Raw genomic sequence first — 15,268 nt, 5'->3', positions numbered from 1 at the left:
CACTTCCATTCTCCCAGAACTTTTTTGTTAAGCAAACACCATACATAAATACAAATTGCAGTAAACAGAACGCGAAAGCAATCTTGCCAAGTATCCTGGACTTCTTATGATATATGGTGGACTGTTCAGAAGTGTATGCTATTGTTAAAGCTGTTTGTGCCTGGTGTGCTAATGCACTGTTTGATTGAGTGAATTAGCAGTCATAACAATCTGGCAGCCTGGCCATAGAAGTGTGCTCAAATTGATTTGTGTTATGGCTGGACTGGAAAATCTAGTGTTAGTTGTTTTTTTGCCCTGGGGCATTGTTTGTACCAAATTCCACTTTTCATTTAATTTTCCAATAGATTTTGAAAGACCAAAAGGGTCGTGATCAACGTTTGCTGCACTTGATTATTATTCAGTTATTAAAAATATCCTATAATTTCAGGTTCCCCAAAACCTTGCTTTCAATTAGAGTAAACATAATTAGCGTGACGTCGTGCTTGGAATGGTAAATCTCCCTTTGTATCTATTAAGCATGTTATCTACTTGTCCTGTCACTGAAAGGAATCCTGTTTGTATTTTTATTGGACCAGGTCTGTGCTAATTTGACTATAATGCAACAATTGGAAAAGCAGCACTGCGCTATCCAGTTTCATATTACTGGTACAACACTTCACATCAATCTCAACTGTATTAATCGTGTTTTCTATGTTTAGTAAATGTCTTGGTGGAAGGGCAAAAAAAGGATCCCAACTCACAGACTTAGATTTCTATGAGTCTATTTTCCTCAGCGTTGCAGGGGGGGGATTTGGTATGAGGTCCCTCCCTCTTTCTCAGTCTTCCCTCTAAATAACAGCTAGCTCCTGAAAGGAGGATTGCTGCGCGAGACCCTGGCGATGAAAGGCAAAACAGAACTTACCTTCTCTTTGTCGGTACTTGCTCCTTTCTAAGAATCTTCTTCTCAGCATTCGTTTACCAGAATTATAATGCAGCATGATTAAACCTAAAACGTTACTCTATTGATCACACAGAAAGCTTTGTGAAATAATTTAGTTTGTTCTCTTCAGAAAGTGGTGAATAAAATAGGTCACTAGACAAGGATAAGATAAAATACAAGACAAAAAGGTATTTCTCAGAGAAATAAATTCAAAAGAAATGTAGGAAAAAAAATAGTGGATGAGCGTTAACATGGTAATACACTATTCTTCCTTACCAGGTGCCTATCTTCTGCATGCTTCCCCTCCCCCCTGGTCCATTCCTTCACACATGTTCAGAAGATACTTTCCTGTATTTTCTGAATGAATTTAAAGATTTAATTATCAATAATAACTGAAGAAGGGGAGGAACCTGATGCACTATCCTATCTCCCGTCAGTCAGGTATTCAGATTCCTTAAAATGCAACAGCTACAATGCATTTTTTTCATTGCATTTTACCCTTTACAGCTGCCCTCAAAATTCTAATTTAATACAATAGTGAACTCCATATCAGTCTTTTTTTTTAGAACAATAAATTACAATCACTGTCAATATATCTTACTGCTTTAACATACATTTTAATATACCAAAATTGTAAAAAGAAAAAAAAGAGACAGAGAAACAGACAGAATACCTGCCCTGAACAGCTTCATGAGCAGAACAGAAACCCTGCTTCAAACAATATTCCAGGAAAGAAATTAAAGACTTCTTAATTAGTGCAGCAATTAAGCTTTCTTGGTCGCATTTTAATCAGCCCAGGCCCTATCAAAGGACAAACAGAACGATTTGCAGGTCTTTGAATTTTAAACAGTCTTATTGATTTCAGCACCATAAGTCTTCACTTGACACAGGGAGAATTTTCAAATATCAGTTACAGTAATTTGAGTTTTGCTGATATCAACTCAGGGAGAAGAAAACACCCAACAGTATCATTACATGAAAAGGTCAGAGAGTAAGAGAAATGCAATCTAAAAAGTTTACAAAGAGCAACCTCAGGATTTGTTGATGTGTTTATGTGAGTTTGTATCTGTGAGTTAAAATAAATTCAGTCACTCCCCATAATCATTAGAAACACTTACCAAGCCAGAACCTTTGAAGAGTCTTGAACCTTTTCATAAATCTTTTTTTTTTCTAGGTTCCTAATCCCATTGTTACACTGAAATGAACAAGGTTAACCCAACCCTGTGGTAGCCAACCCTTTCAAACTACATTTTCTTTATTTGGCTTCGAACCATGAGGATTATACATCGGAAAGAGCTCACAGGAAGAAGAAAAGCAGAAGGGCTGATGTGGATCATGTTGAAGGGGAAGGCAGAGAACAAATGAAATGGCAGATTTCCTAATTCAGAGTTCACTCAGATCTCCAAGTGGGACTATCACATGTGTCTAGTTCTCTCCTTATCTTCTCAAGGATAGTTTCACATCTTCATAGTGTGTAAGAGAAGGTAGAGAAGCAAAAGAATAGCTGAGGCAAAAAAAACACATGGTCAGAGTTGGTTTTCTACAACTGAAAAAATGCAGTCTATGTTTTTCAACATATTCCCAGTTCTATGGGACACTAGATCCCACCACTAGAACTCAAGTTGTACAAGCTCCTCCAGATAAACGTTCTGAAAAACACCTGAAAACAGCTTGGAAGAAGTGTTCTGAACAATAGTGGGTACACAAGACTTCAAAATAAAATGCTGCTTTGTATTTTCTTAGTTTCAGTTGCCAATTTCAGATATTTTAGTGCAGGATAGCTAACATTTCACTAGTCAGACATTTTTTTCTGGTATTAGAACATCAATCCCCGTAGATTCAACAAACAAGTCCAATAAACAAGTAGATTATATGAGAATAGTTTGTACCTGCTAATGTGGAAATTCCCCTGCACTTAACTACTACAGTTCAGATTATCCCCTCTGTAGATGTGTCATCCGGTGAGTCATACCTCACATAATAGTATACATTTAAGAAAATAGCAGCAGCTATGGGCACATACATGCATCACAATTAATTAAGTACTGCCAGTGTATATTTTTAACACTGGAAGACTCACATACACATCAAACCCTATTTTTGCAGACCCCCCATCTGTAAGAATGGCCGTTTCTTTACCCCTTTAACAAAGCAAAGTGCCCTCAAAGACAGGCAGCAACCAAGTTCTCGGCTTTCCGGACCGACCCTCTCCCCCGCGCCCACGGGAGCCGCCAAACACGCGGTGATGCCCCATCCCCCCGGCCGGCGGCGGGCAGGACCCCCCTCCGAGCACCGGGCCCGGCCACGCCAGGCCGGCCGCGCCACTGCGCATGCGCGGGCGAGGGCAGCAGCTGACTTTCCGCGCTACCTGGCGCAGGGGGTGGGCGGGCGAGACGCCGCTGCGCGGGTTCTGCGCGGCGCCTCCACCTGTTGCTCGGCGGTACCTGCGCGGGGCGGGCCGGGCCGGCTGCCTTCCACTCTCCCAAGTTATTTCGGTGCCGCCGCCAGGCCCCTCGATGCGGTTTCTCGACGGCGTGACCTGCAGTGCCCCGTTCCCTTTGATCCGCGGCCGCCGGCAGGAAGGTCTCCTGCAGATGTTGCCGCATGGGGCTGCTCTTGCGCGCCCCGCGCAGCCACCGCCGCCCGCGCAACAAAGGGGCCTTGGCGCTGCCCGCCGGGAGGAGCGTGCGTGGTCCCAGGAGAACAAGAGCAACAGTCCCGTCCGGAGGTTTCTGCTTTTGTCCGCCCCAGTCCCGGCAAGGTGTGCGGCCAGCCCCCCGCCCTGCGCCCCGGCTTCCCCGCTCCCGCCCAGCTGCGGAACAGCACTGGAGACGCTCGTGTTTCTCCACAAACTGTGTTGACAAGCGACTGCTGAAAAGGGTTGGGAAAATTACAATCTCGTCTCTGGTGGGGTGAAATATGAAACATATAATCTAACGGTTCCTGAAGAGGAGGGGTGGGTATGGGAGGAGGGGGGGGTGGGGGGGGGGGGGGTGGGGGAAGGAAGAGGGACTTCTCTCTCTCTCTCCGTTTCCCTGCTCCGGGTTCCTGGTTGGATAATTTGGGTTAATACTAGTGAGTGAGCCTTTTGCTGCTTCAAAGGGTATTTCAAGTTGCCGGAGCTCCTCCCCTCCGCACCGTGTGACAACAACAACTCGTCCAGCGAGCGAGCGAGCGGCGGCGGCGGCAGCAGCCAGCACTTCCCAGCTCATTTTCTCTCTGTCATTCCCCTCTCAATCTTTGATCAATGTACTTGCCAGAGAGAACCGAAGTCCTTCAAACCTCCTCCTTTTCACCTTCGTCTTTAACGTGGTGCTAGAGCAAGGACCACAAAAAGAAACTGCCCTCCCCCTCCCCTCGGCCCCAGCCCCGCCGCCCGGAGCGGACTTCTCCTCCTCCTCCTCCTCCTCCGTCCCCACTTGCGGGACACTTTGTGCGTTTCTCTCTCTCACTCTGCCCCCTGCTCTCTCGCTCGCTGCAGCACCTGATCCGGGGTTATCCCCCCCTTCTTCTCCCCCCTCCTCCCTTCTCTCCTGTCCTCCCTTTTTTTTTTAACATTTTTTTTTTTTTTTTTTTTATTTTTCCCCTTTCCCCTGCGTGTGTGTGTGGGAACTTTCCCCCCTCCCCCTGCCCCCTCCGCCGTATATGTGACCATGGCCGTACCGGCTGCTTTGATCCCTCCGACCCAGCTCGTCCCCCCTCAGCCTCCGGTCTCAACTTCTGCCGCCTGCACCACCACCACCACCACCTCCTCGTCGGCCACCTCCTCCTCTCCGACTCCATCCATCGCTCCCCCGCCGGCCGCTTCGGGGACAAACCTATTCCGGCCGGAGCCCATCGCAGCAGCGGCGGCAGCGGCGGCCACAGTCACCTCCACCACCAGCGGCGGCGGCGGTAACGGCAGCAGCGGCGGCAGCGGCGGCGGCAGCCCCAGCCTGGGCACCGCCGGCGGCGGCGGCAGCAGCAGCGGCGGCACCTCTACTCCCAATGCCAGCGCGGCCAGCGCGGCCAGCAGCCTGCCCGGCAAGCCTGTGTACTCGACCCCGTCCCCGGTGGAGAACACCCCCCAGAATAACGAGTGCAAGATGGTGGATCTGAGGGGGGCCAAAGTGGCCTCCTTCACCGTGGAGGGCTGCGAGCTCATCTGCCTGCCCCAAGCTTTCGACCTTTTCCTGAAGCACTTGGTGGGGGGCTTGCACACGGTCTACACCAAGCTGAAGCGGCTGGAGATCACGCCCGTGGTCTGCAACGTGGAGCAGGTCCGCATCCTGAGGGGGCTGGGAGCCATCCAGCCCGGGGTCAACCGCTGCAAACTCATCTCCAGGAAGGATTTCGAGACCCTCTACAACGACTGCACCAACGCCAGGTAACCGCCGCAAGGCACACGCACATCCCGCGCCCCCCCCCGTCGCCGCCGCCGCCTCCGTCCCACCCCCACGCGGTGCGGCCCGGGCGGGCGCTGCGCCGCTTCCCGCTGCCACCGCGCCGGCCCGGAGTGGGGGGGTGGAGGGGGGCCCCCGCGCCCTGCGACTATATTCGCTCGCCCCCTCCCTCTCCTTCGCAGTCCCGGCACCCAGCCGGCCACCACCGCAGCCGGCCGCGCCGCTTCTCCGTGGGACGGAGGGACAGAGGGAGGGGAAAGGACGTTTCTGCCCTTTCCCTGCCTGCCGTGCAAGTGTCGCCCTGTCATTGTCCCCTTCTCTCCCCCCGGCCGAGCCGTGCCGGGGGCCCGGGACGGCCGCGGGCAGCGCAGCGTGCTGCTTACGCGGGGAGCGGAGGACCGGCGACCGAGGGGGCAGCAGGGCCAAAAGTGCTTTCTGACTGACCCCCCGCCTCAAGTTTATTCCTAGTTGGATCTTTAAAACGGGCAGCTCTGGGAAAAAGCTGCCCGAAGGGTGCGCAGGAGTGGGCGGGGAGCGGTCCCGGGGTGGGGGAGTTGTACACAGACACTCGGGTTTCGCGTAAATGGGATGGGGCGCGGAGCGGCCTCCTGGGCGCAGGGCCCTGTCCTGGGTGGATGAAGGCCACTTCGCCATCAGCTGCTGTCTTAAATCCTAAGGAGCACGTGCACTTTTTGTATAGGTCTATGAGGCAGTTGCCACATGGCGATCGGGGAGAGGGGGGCTGGAGGGCGGGAAGACGAGGAGGAGGACGCGGTGGTGGCGGCTGCTTTGCTTTGGGGTGTAGGGGAGAGATGCCGGGCGGCCGGGCTCGACTGCTCCCCCCGGAGTAGGGGGGAGGTGGGTCGGTCCCCGAGGAGCAGGTGCGAGCAGCTCCCGGCCCCCCGCCAGACTGGGGAGGAGGCGACGAAGGGCAGCGGGAGCGCGGAAAGGATTTGCCGAGGCTGCATCATGTTACCGCGCAGTGTAACGCGGGCGCGGTGGCGGGGATGGCGCCGGCGGCGGGAGGGCAGCGCTCCGGCTGCGGGGGGTGCATGGGTACCGCCGCCCTCCCCGCCCCCGTGGGTCGGGGTGAGGGTGCCGCGGAAGAGAGGTGAAGCCCCAAAGTTGGCACAGCCAGGGAGGGGTGTTGCGGGGGGGAAGGATCCGGCAAAAGAGGAAATTCCTGCTGCAATAGCTGCCTGCCTTGCGACTGAGGGCGAAAGCGTGGGGCTGTTATCTCTCTATCTGTAGGTTACAGGGCTGAATCTGCTTGATAAAGAGAAGGGATCGCCTAACTGCCATGACCCCAAGATCAGAGCGATCGGAAGCGCCTCCAGTTCCCGAGGGCTCTCCCTGCCTAGGGCGGAGGCGGGGTGGGGGGCTCTGCTTCTGCCGCCCTGGAGGTGGGGGGGAAGTTCCCCAGGAGAGAAAGCTCGCCGCCGAGGAGCTCACAAAGTCCCGATGCTACTTTCAATATACCGAATAAACTAACCGGGCTCGTTTCACTTTCCTATTGTCAGATTCCAAGGTGCAGCAACAGCCAACACGTGGGGAATTCAGCCCTGCTCCTTCCCTGATGGCGCGGGGCGGGGGGGGGGGGGGGGGGGCGATACTCCCTCCAGCCCCGGCCCGCGTTAGCTTGGGTAGTTGGGGCTCATTAGCATAGAGCGGGGCGAAGCAGAGCTCTCACCCTGCAGTAGCTGTTGCTAGATGGATTGTTGAAGTTCCTGAATATTCAGGGCAGCAGGACAAAACAGCTTGGACTTCCAAGCGCTGACATAACTGTAGCTGCTCGGGTAACTCTCATGTTTCATGTGGAATCAACATGAATATTAATAGCTGGTCCTAGACGATTGGGTGGGGGGGGGGGGGGGGGAGGGTTGTGTGCTGTGCAACTTGTAACAGCTCGGATTTGGTCCTTAAAATAAACTGATGGAAGTTTTACTTTGCCACAGTTACACTTTGTGAATTGTAACATGTGAAATTAAAAAAAAGAGGAACTTTTTTGGGAGGTATGTGGGGGGTGGAGTACGGAGACACCAATCCTGAACTTGGCAGGGTTTATAAAAGGGTCTGGCAGCCTGGTTGTAACATGGGTTGATTATGTCAACAGCACAGAATCGGCCGTGTTTCAGCTGTTTCTGAGGTCTGCTGTGTTACCATCCAGCGTAGTAGAAATTACAGTGGTGGGTTCAGAAGTGGATAGGATTTGACCCTTAAAAGCGTAATTGTAGTAGACTTATTTATACATCCATTAAGCAAATAACTTACTGCAAAAGATATACAATAAGTATGCAAAATGTATGATTACAGTATAGAATAATAAAGTGGATCAGTGAGTTTTGGTCAAACTGCATGATATTATTAGAAGATAGAACTGTGTTTACTTTCTGGTTTTCTATTCCAATACGTTTCATTCGGATTCCTCTTTCCTTACAAATTAATTATTTTTAATTATTCTTGATGTTACAGTAGTTACATAGGGTATTTTGATCTACTTGGTTTAGTGACTGAAGTGACCTTTCCAGACTCAGAGTTACTGCATGCTTTAGCCTGGTGATGTCTGTCTGTATCCTGGGTGGACACTTGCTGTTTGAGATGGAAGCTGTAAGAGCCAGCTCCATCCTAGCGGCTAAATTGTTAGACTCATCAGAATAAAAAATTTTGAACCAGTTATAATCAGCTGATGCACTTGAATACGCTAATCCCTTTTTGGAAAGCTTCATCAAGGTTAATATGTTATTTAATCAAAAAAGGCATCCAAATAAAGTCATTACTTTGTTGTACTTTAAATGGATTGAATCGTTAGTTGCCAGTTGCTGTGGAAGTAATTTATAATAACTTATTTGGAGATGGAAAAGTTTTAGACATGTTTCACCAAAATGATACATTTTAACTGTGATATTGCTATTTAAAAAAATCAATACAACAAAAATCAATAAAACACCAAGGGATTTTCTATTGAATGCTTAATGTGGAGGTCTGTAAAGTGAATTGGTTTCTGTGTTTATTTGTGATACTACTAATAATAACATGATACTAAAGGACCTTTTTCTAAATTAGGCTTCTATATCAGTTCACTGGAAAAAATAAGCTTCCGTTATGGGAGATGACTTTTCTTTTCTGGTCGTACTGACCTTTGCTTTTATTTTCCTCATAAAAAGCACTGGTCACCAAAGAGAAATCCAGGAAATAGCAAAGTGTGCCTTTAGCTTACATTCCGATTAAACGGTTTGACATTAATGGGATGTTAGAAAGCCATATGCCAAACAAATACGGGAAGGATAAAGGCAAAACATGGAAAATATATAAAGCTACTAGATGCCAGTCGAGTCAGATTTCTTTAATGTGTGCATGAAAGAGAGTAGTGAACTGTGCACTGGATGTCACCTGCCTAGGATTAATGACCTGGAAGCTATTGATCCCAGATTGTTTCTGGTCTCTTGTGTTTCGAGCACTTGTCGTGGAATTTTACCATGCTGTGCCCCTTCGTGGAGTTTTCCCATACGCTTAGGCTGGCTTTGGATCGTGCCCACCCCAGTAAAGCCTAAAAGCGTGTGCCTTCTTCTGACCTCCCTCCTGTGGCCAGGATATGTTAATCTTTTCTGGCATTTGAAGATGATTTTGAATGAGTTCATTGACATTCATACTTAAAGCGGAGAATTATTTGCAGTTTGGAAGCTATTTACAAATGCTGGAAAACAACCTAACTGATTTTTTAGTATAAAGGGGAAAGATGCTGAATACAAAACAATTTTCAAAGCCTGTCTTACATGGCACTTACGCAGTTTCTCTTTGATAGCTTCTGCTTTTCTCAAATTATGTGGACCTAGCATGTGCCTATTGACTGAATATTGCACAGTGGCATAGTTGTTTTTTTTTTAATGTTTGTATTAATTAAAGGAGTATCTCACCCAGATAGGTTAGTACAGATCATAGATATTTCAAATGAACAGGTCAGCGAGTGCAGCTGGCAGGAATGCCAAATACACAGTATTTGTGGTTTATATTGATGACCTTCTTTCTTGCCACAGATTACTAAAATATAATTTGCAGAAATATGGTAGGTTTTACAAGCAAAGACCACTTCTGGAAGGCCAGAGGATAAATTATAGTAACTATAAAGAAGGATTAAAAGGTTTGGAGGTGGCTTCCTCAGACTTAAAAAACCCTAAAATATTCCAGCCACCTGCAATAACGGAACTTTAATATTCATCTTACGGTATTTATTTATCGGTAAATACTACAAATTAGAAGCTGAGATCTTTGGACCATCCTTATTACAACCAAACAGACTATTTATCCCGTTAATCTGATACTTAGTCCCTGGCAGTAGCCCAGTATCCAATACTTGAGGAAGGGAATACTTCTCCCCGGTGAACGTTCGTTGTCCGTTGTGCGACGCTGCCGCTGCTGTTCTGGGCAGGGATATGAGGGACTGCAAGTGACGGGCATTTTTCCCTGATCACTTCACATGATTTTCCTGAAGTATTCAGTTTGATTAACTTCTGCTTTATCTTATAGCTATGTGTACTGGCTAAGTTTTGTGGACTTTTTGTTTTTTTTTTCCAGAAACCTTTTATTGGCAGCTGTAGTTGATACAAAAATGCTCAGTTTTGTTGGCAGTTTTGTGTGAACTTTACTTAGGAGAGCAGACTGTGAAAGCACAGCAGATAGCTTTGTCCACAAACCACTGCTGTGTGTTCAGATGCTCAGTTTGATTTCAGGCCTCCTCTCTTGTTTTGGAGCTCAGGGGTGCTGTATGGGGCTGGGATCCTGAGGGCTTGCTAGTAGTGGGCTCCCCACAGCATGCTTCCTATGGGCAGGTGCCTGGGGGGCCTCTGGCTGTTCCCACACCCATGGGTGCTCCTCCCAGCAATCCTTCAGCACGGGAAACCAAAATGCACTTAAAGTAATCTTTATTTACCACTTGTCTGCCTCACTTTTTGTAATCTGAAGGGTATTCCGAATGTTTGTTGGAAATGATAATTTTGTTTGACTGCCATTTAGTATTTCTTCTGTTTTCTCCTGTTACTAGATCATTCCAGCCAGCTGTTTTTGCCTGTTGCTGTGATTCATCACCTAAAGTGAATTGCATATGAAGCAGAGAATTGTCATACACTGGATTGAATTTTAATATTTTCCTTTTGAACTATATTGTAGATACATTAAATTATTTCTGCAATCTCTGCTGGTCTGGTACAGGTAAATCTCTTTCAGCGTTGCCAGTGTTGCCTCTTCATGGAAGAGCTTTGCAGGTTAATCTGTAAAAATTCATTTCTAGCTGCAGGATAGCAGAGGGAGTAGTCAGGAACTACCAAGTTTTATCAAAATTCTATGTGCCAGTGAACTGAAAGTCTGAGACAACCACAGTGCCTGTCTGCTTTTAAGCAACAGGAATGGGTTTAGATGATCTTTGTTCTTTTATAACTTAAATATGTTCTGTTTTAAAAATAACATTTGGGGCATCTGCTTTGCATTATGTTTTAATTTCATTCATTGTTTTAAAATAGTTATTAACCTTTTGCAAATTATATACTGCACACGAACAGTAATTTTTTCAATAATCTTTAAATGTGCATACAGTAACAGCGCCATAATGTGGACTGACATAATGTGAATTGACAGTAAATTTTTAGTTGCCTAAATATGTATTTAAATGATAGAGCTGAAGAGTCATCTGCAAAAAGCTATTATGATCCAGAGAGTTAATTCATATCTAGATAATTTCTTTAGTGTGCATTAAGGAAGAATTTATCCTTTTCCATTCTCATTTAAATTATTTTCAAAAATCCTGAAACATAACCAAAAAATCTTTCTATTTAGAATCAAGGTATGTCTATGACTTGAAATGATAAACCACAGGTTGCTTCAAGGAGTGACTATCCTTAACCCACTATGTTCTGCTTATTTATCTGATACGGTGCTCAGCCGGGGGTATCTCCTAACAAGTGCTGATGTTTCATTTCACAAGCAGTGCAGAACATTGAAGTGTAATCTATTAAATATGGAATTTTAGCATTAGCTGTGAATAACTGTGAACCATTTTAAACTTTTTTTTTTTTTTTAATGGAAGAAAAAAAAAAAGGGTAGTAGTGTATTTTTGATAGCATGAAATAGAAAAGTGCTGTCACTAAATTTTGTATGAGGAAGGATCAGCTTTTGACCATAGAGTTACAGCCTAATTGGGAATTCTTTACTCTAAATCACTGATAGCCATGAACTTGGAAGGATAAGTCTGTAAAGACTGGATACTGGCATTCCCTCTTGTGATTTTCCATTGGTCTCTTTTAGAGGTGGGAGATTGAACTGAAGGATACTAAGCGCCAGTTAAAGATACATTCACCAAAACTTATGAAACTGATTGCATGAGTAGTGATTGAGGAAATGCATCACAAAATGTCATTCAGTTCATGTTGCTTTAAACAGTGTTTTGTGATAATTGCATTTACAGTCAACATCCTCCTGTGGCAAGTGTATGAATATACACCATGCAATTTGCAGAGTTGTATGGAAAGATCTTGTAAATTGTGTTTTTCCAAAGAGTTCATTAGGAATAAATGGAAACTTTCTAAAAGAGTCTAGACTAGTTTTTTAACAGTCTTAATGTTATGATTTTGATGTAATAAAATGGTCTGATATATTGAGTATAGTCCTCTGAGGATACTGGTGTGAGTGACATCCACATAACTTTGTGGTCGCTGTTCTGTTTAAAGTTACCTTCTTGGCTCTAGATCTAGTTTAGATATTTTCTTTGCATCCCATATACTTTGCCATCTTCCTTATGAAGAAGGAAGTTATTTCAGTATGAAAAAAGAACACTTGTTTTTTTTTTGTTATAAATACCAAACAGTGGGATTTTATGTTCATTGGAAGGCTGCAATTAGCCATAGTCCAGAAATAGTGGAACAGATGCAATTAAAATTTCCTGGTGCACCTTGCCAAACTAACTGGATGTTCTTTTTCCATTAAAATGAAAGGATGATTTGGTCATGAAATGTTATTAATCCTTAGAATTTGTAGAATTATTCTCTAAATTAGTCATGTGGCTAAATTCTGCCTAATTCTGCCTTTTGATCCAAAGCAAGCCTGAGTTCAAGCTAAGCTTTCAGGCTAGTTTTCTTAGTCATGTTATAATTTTATGCAATATTAAAAATATTGAAAAAATGCATCTTTAGTATTAAACATTTATTTTCATTGTTTAATTGCTCCTTAGATTGTATGACTGACTGAAAGGGCCATACATAAGTGTGCATACATACTACCTGGCTAAAAAAAAGTTAGAGATACAAATTGAAAATGGATGGGACTCGGGTGAAGGGGAGTAACTGGGCTGCTGCAAACACTTTAGCATAATTGACAGCTAAAATATATTTGTAACATTACAGTGTCATGTTTGAAGTTCATAACTCTGAATAACGTTCATGTTAGAGTACTTGTTAATGATACCATACTGACAACAGGTAATAGATACTTTACATTTGGACCAAAAGCTGTTGTTCAGGACATGTGTCTCAGAATATGTTTGTGTTTACAAATGTCTCTATGATAGAAATTATTTTTAAATCTTAGATTTGGGAATGGCTTTGCTTTATTACCTTACATTAAAGAATTTTAAGGGATCAAAAATACAGTAGGTGTATAAAGTAAACTATAAAGGGAAAAGGTGACGTATAAATATATACTTACTACTATTTAATTACTTCCTTTGTAACCTTGATTTCATATTATTCTCATACTTATTAATTAATTAATTTATTGAATAAACAGCTAGATCATGATTTTATGTACGGGACAGAAAAATACAGCTTTCAGGTTATAGGTACTGTATTTTTAAAAGATGTACAAAAATACATTACAATATATTGGTGATAAATATAGTCAGGGCTTATTAATAGTTTGAGCATTCTTCAAAAATATTATTACAGCTATTCTTTTTGAATTATACTTTCCCAAATGTAGTAGGAATATAAACTAAATGTTTTAATTGGTTTTATATTATGTTTTAATATATTCCAGTGTTACCTACACTTGCAAAGTATTCAGTTTGTTTCCAGTCTCCTGGTTTGCTGTAAAAACCTTTGTTGAAGAAGGTCACCTGTAGGACTTAGCTTCTTTGCATTAAAATAATAATGCTGTGGTTTTAAACTGTATGCTTAACTTTAAAAATGTGGATAGTCCTGTTGCTTTCAGTAGCCATCATACATCTTTTAAATGAAGCATATGCGAAATATATTTGGAAGTGCTATAAAGGAATCAGTTGACATCTTTGGCAGAAAGCTGTCCTGCTCTATGTTTTCTTGCATTTTTAGGGACAGTCTGAAAGCGTTGAAAAATGCTTTAGGTTTTGTGTCCTGTAAATTAACACTTGTTGCATAAAATAGATTAATGATGCCTTTTTATGTTCTTGTGAGTATTGTCATATTTTGTATTAATTAATGTTAGGAAGTCAGGGCAATGTCTCGGCAGGACTGTGTATCAGAATTTGGTAAAACTGCTGGCTTCATACCACTCTGCTGGGATTTTTTTTAATTCATTCTTGTAGAACAGAAGCAGCCTATCTCTTTTTGCAGGGAATGGACACTTCCAAGATGTGTGCCATGGCTGTCAATTTTCACATTTTAGTTCTGATACTTACTGATAGTTTGGTGGGAAGTAAATGTAACCATTTTCAAATTGTTTTCTGTTTCCTTAAATTTCCGCTTAAAAGAGAAAAAAAGGAGGGGGAAGGAGAATACCTCAGGTGGTAGTAAGTGTATAATAAGGACTGATACAATGCCATGATTCTCTTGCAAATTTTATTGTATATTGTTCTAACTCAAAGCAGGTCACTTGTTCTTTTTTGTGTGCTGGTGTTGTTTCTTGGTGTTTGTTTGTTTGTTTGTTTGTTGTTTTTGTGTGGGTTTTTTTAGAGATTATATTCATAGCGTTTAACAAGCTGAATTAAAATTAAGCATGAAATGCAAATAAATTATTTTGTCTTACATTAGTGGATATTGTAGATGTCTTATGATTCTACTGATTCCCTTAAATATGAATTTCTCCTGAAATATTTATATAAATTACTTTTTTGAGAAGCTATGAAGAAAATGTATTAGAAGTACTAATTTAACAGCATATAGCAGTTGCAGGAGCACATACGCAAAATGTGTAAGGAAGGAGTCATAACTTTTCCTGTGGAGGGCATCAATGAGGTTTTTAGTCTGGATGTTTGGGTATAGGCACAGCTGTTGGATTGGCTTGAGGCCACCTCAAGGTACGACAGGTGGGATGTGGCCAAGAATTAATAAACTTTCAACAGATTTTACTGTTCAGAGCTTCTCTGGCATCATCCCAGTAGAGTGGAGGAGAGGGTGGAGTTATCTTCAGAATAAGCAGTCCACCTTCATAGAGTGTAGAGCTCAGATTTACAAACTAAGAAAATTAAAGATCCTGTTTGGTTTTTTTTTGTCTGCTATGCTTCTTCCACTCTTTGTTGTTAAAGGCTCCCCTACGGGAGTCCGTCCCTTGGAGAGGTCCTGGCATAGATGAGGTTGCCTGAGGGCTGAGATGGGGCAGTCCTTGGTGCCTCGTGGCCATTGGCCTGCAGATGGACTTACAGGAACAGATTAGATGTTTGCGTGGAGCTGGCCAATATACCCTTTACATAGACTCGGGAGGATTTAGTAGACCCAGAAGGAGCATGTTGCCCATATGGTTGGATTTGTGTTACTCAGTTGAGTGGTCAGACTTGACCCACTAGCGCTCTGGCCTCATTGCAGTGAAGTTCAAGCCCTGGTACACAGCATGTGTGACAGGCATGATGTTAAACAGTACTTTCAGGGTGTTCCTGGAGGAGTGGAGCCTCCATGGCATTTAGTTTTCTGCTGGTCAGCTTTTGCTGGTGTAGGTCTGCCAAGTACAGGTTTCATCTTTTCTGCTTACCTCTTCTATGATTTCTGTCTCATTGCATCTTATTGTACAGGTT

The 15,268-nt window shown here is 44.2% G+C and overlaps 1 protein-coding gene across 4 annotated transcripts in view; it reads left to right on the top strand.

The window, feature by feature from the left end:
- Positions 1 to 4,179: 4,179 nt before the first annotated feature.
- The window catches only part of DACH1 (dachshund family transcription factor 1), a 357,701-nt gene continuing 346,612 nt past the window's right edge, over positions 4,180 to 15,268 (top strand). For 3 of the 4 annotated variants that reach the window (XM_051633610.1, XM_051633602.1, XM_051633593.1), the window contains exon 1: positions 4,503 to 5,285. In XM_051633610.1, coding sequence (XP_051489570.1) covers positions 4,573 to 5,285 — 713 coding nt within the window. In that variant the 5' untranslated portion in view covers positions 4,503 to 4,572. Of the gene's footprint in view, positions 5,286 to 15,268 lie in introns of all 4 variants that reach the window. The other variant, XM_051633619.1, reaches the window with a different exon arrangement.

Source organism: Apus apus, chromosome 1 (assembly GCF_020740795.1).
Source record: "Apus apus isolate bApuApu2 chromosome 1, bApuApu2.pri.cur, whole genome shotgun sequence".
Lineage (NCBI taxonomy): Eukaryota > Metazoa > Chordata > Aves > Apodiformes > Apodidae > Apus > Apus apus.
Note: the sequence above shows the minus strand (reverse complement) of the source record. Positions and strands in the feature narration are given on the sequence as shown.